Source organism: Nicotiana attenuata, unplaced genomic scaffold (assembly GCF_001879085.1).
Source record: "Nicotiana attenuata strain UT unplaced genomic scaffold, NIATTr2, whole genome shotgun sequence".
Lineage (NCBI taxonomy): Eukaryota > Viridiplantae > Streptophyta > Magnoliopsida > Solanales > Solanaceae > Nicotiana > Nicotiana attenuata.
In genome coordinates this window covers 374,308-376,900 of record NW_017670545.1, presented here as the reverse complement: position 1 = coordinate 376,900, position 2,593 = coordinate 374,308, and the positions used below count along the sequence as shown (strand labels likewise).

Genomic DNA, 2,593 nt, shown 5'->3' with positions numbered 1-2,593 from the left:
TACCTTGAGCTGCGCCTGTTGGGCTTCGTTGAAAAGGCATGTCCAATCTACAGCCTCGGTTGCAGCCCGGTCTTCCTCCGTCATCAGGTGATGAAGATAGCTTGCAACCCCGACCGGGGGCCCCAGAGCCCGGACGTCTTTGGGGATAGCAAAAGTTACTATCCTGTTACAGTCCGGGTCCAGGCTCGGAGCTGGAAACCTATCGACAAGCTTGTTGACGGCCGAAGTCCCACTTGATTCGGCCTGAGGGTCTTTCCGGGGGGTTTCGAGCCCGAAAGTGTTGGCGGAGGGTACCCCATCAAAAAAGGTCTCGAAGCTACCTCCCATCATCGGGATGTCGTCCGGCAGCTGCCCCCAAGTCGAGGAAGACGGGGGGGACGTAACCGGGTGATCGGTACCCGGGGACGCCCGCGCAGGGGCCGAGGGTCCACTAGCATCCTCAACCCTCACGTCCTCGGGAGGAGCCTCAGCTGGATCGACCACCGGCTCAGGGTCCGGTCGAATGGATCGATGGCGGACGAGCTCCGGCTGCTCCTCATCGTCATCCTCTTTGTCGTCCTCCTCCTCGGAGGACAAGACGATTTGGCTTTTTAGTTTGCGGGCGGCCCTTTTTGTCCGCTTAATCTTCCTTTGGGGCTCGTCCGTACCGGACTCCCCGGGCCTTTTATTTTCTCCCGGAACCGGAAGGGGGCATAGTATTGAAGACCTCATCTCCGCGTCCTTGGGCAAGCCTGCAAAACACGAGGGTTATGATGCATTCCCGATATACAAGAAAAAATGCGTTAACTTGGTGCGTTACCGGTCAAAAAGAAGGCTTACCATGGTTTTTCGCCTCCCACCGACCTTTGGAGATTTCCTTCCAGTTTCGCTCCGAATATGGCCGCTGGGCCACTATCTTGCTTACCCAGCCGGCCAGATCCTTGATGGCAGCTGGAGTTTGGGTCACCGCTGCACAAGAAAACGGGGTTTCAGGAAGAAGTTGAGGAAAACACAGTCTAAAAGATGAACAGTGAGAAAATACTTACGTTTGAGGTTCCACCTCTCCGGAAATGGCATGCAATCAGCCGGAATCAGGTCGGACGTCCTGATCCGGACAAACCTGCTCATCCAGCCTCGATCTTTGTCTTCATCGATGCTGGAGAATGGGGGTTTGCTAGCCCGGCGGGCCAGTTTTATTAATCCCCCTCGAAATATTCGGGGGCTGTATAGTCGAAGAAGATGGTCGAGGGTAAAGGGAAAATCGCCCTCGACTCTCTCAACAAAAAACCGAAAGAGATATACGATCCGCCACATCGAGGGGTGGATCTGACCTAAGGTCACCTCGTACCGCCGGCAGAATTCCACTATGATGGGTTCTAAGGGGCCTAAGGTGAAGGGATATGTATATACACTAAGATATCCTTCAACGTGAGTCATGATCGACTCGTCACGGGAAGGGGCGACTAGGTCTTTCCCTTCCCATCTACATTCAGCCCTCACCCGGTCTAGGCAACCGGGAGTGATTAGACTAATATACTCCGATGCCGGTTCGCCGCGGCCCGGGACCGATGATGGGTTTTCAACCTGGAAGTCGGCAGATACCGAGCAACCAGTCGGTGTAAATGCTTTCAATGGGGGTTCTGGTGCATGTTCATCAGATCTAGCGGGGCTCGCGGCCGAGCTTGGTCTAGAAGGAACACTTTGTGAAGTTTTCGCCATTTCTTAAAGCTTTACGAAGAGATGAAAAGAAAATACAACCAACGCAAAATTTGAGAAAGATAAGAAATGTTGAACCTGGAAGGGTCGTTTATACTTTTCCCATGAGGCGGTGGCACGAATCGCGAAGCCACAGACACGAAGCGACAGATAATTAAGAGAAGCATTAAATGCCTGCAGCAGGCGTGGTCAGAGCACTTGATGGCTTTTTCACCTGGCGTATGGCCATACGTCACGGGCATCACGTCACCGATCATATCGTTTATTATCATTACTCTCTAATAAACGAGGGGACTATCTGTATTGGGTGATACCCTTTTTTGCTTGAGCCCGACCGGGTTGGGTCCGGTCCGGGGCAAGTCGGGGCCATCGAACCCGACCTGGATGCAAGGTAGAACGACGGCCACGTCTACAACCGAGGTCGAGTCATTTCGAGACCGTTGCAGAGCTCGATATGAGTCACCACCGGATGGAGAAACACACAAGGTCGGAAGCCGGACTCGTAACGGATAACCAAGCGTCGCCGGATATCTCGCCCAAACGTGATTTTCTCAACCACTTCAGGCCATTAAGGCGTAATTACAGGGATCCACGATGTAATTAATTTACCTACCTTATTTTTACCCTTAATCAGAATGTATAAAAGGGGAGAAGACCCCATAAAGAGGGGATCGGAAAACCATTTACACTACAGTACCATCTCTCTCAATTCTTGTACACTATCAAGCACAATTGTTCTAAGCAATATTATATTCTGCGATTATTTACTTTAACAGCAAACATTGAGTCTTTATCTCTCGTTTTCCTCAATCCAAACCTTTTGTATCTTTTAGTTCACGGATCCTTAAAACCCCATATAAATTCAATTGTTATCCGGATTCCAGGGTAAACAAGTTTA

General features: G+C 51.1%; 1 protein-coding gene across 1 annotated transcript in view; it reads right to left on the bottom strand.

Moving 5' to 3' along the window:
- The window catches only part of LOC109240780, a 10,502-nt gene extending 9,648 nt beyond the window's left edge, over positions 1–854 (bottom strand). Inside the window, exons 1-2 of the mRNA XM_019407462.1 lie at positions 820–854; positions 4–731 (exon numbers count right to left, since the gene is read on the bottom strand). Coding sequence (XP_019263007.1) covers positions 4–711 — 708 coding nt within the window. The 5' untranslated portion in view covers positions 712–731; positions 820–854. The remainder of the gene's footprint in view (positions 1–3; positions 732–819) is intronic.
- Positions 855–2,593: the final 1,739 nt, after the last annotated feature.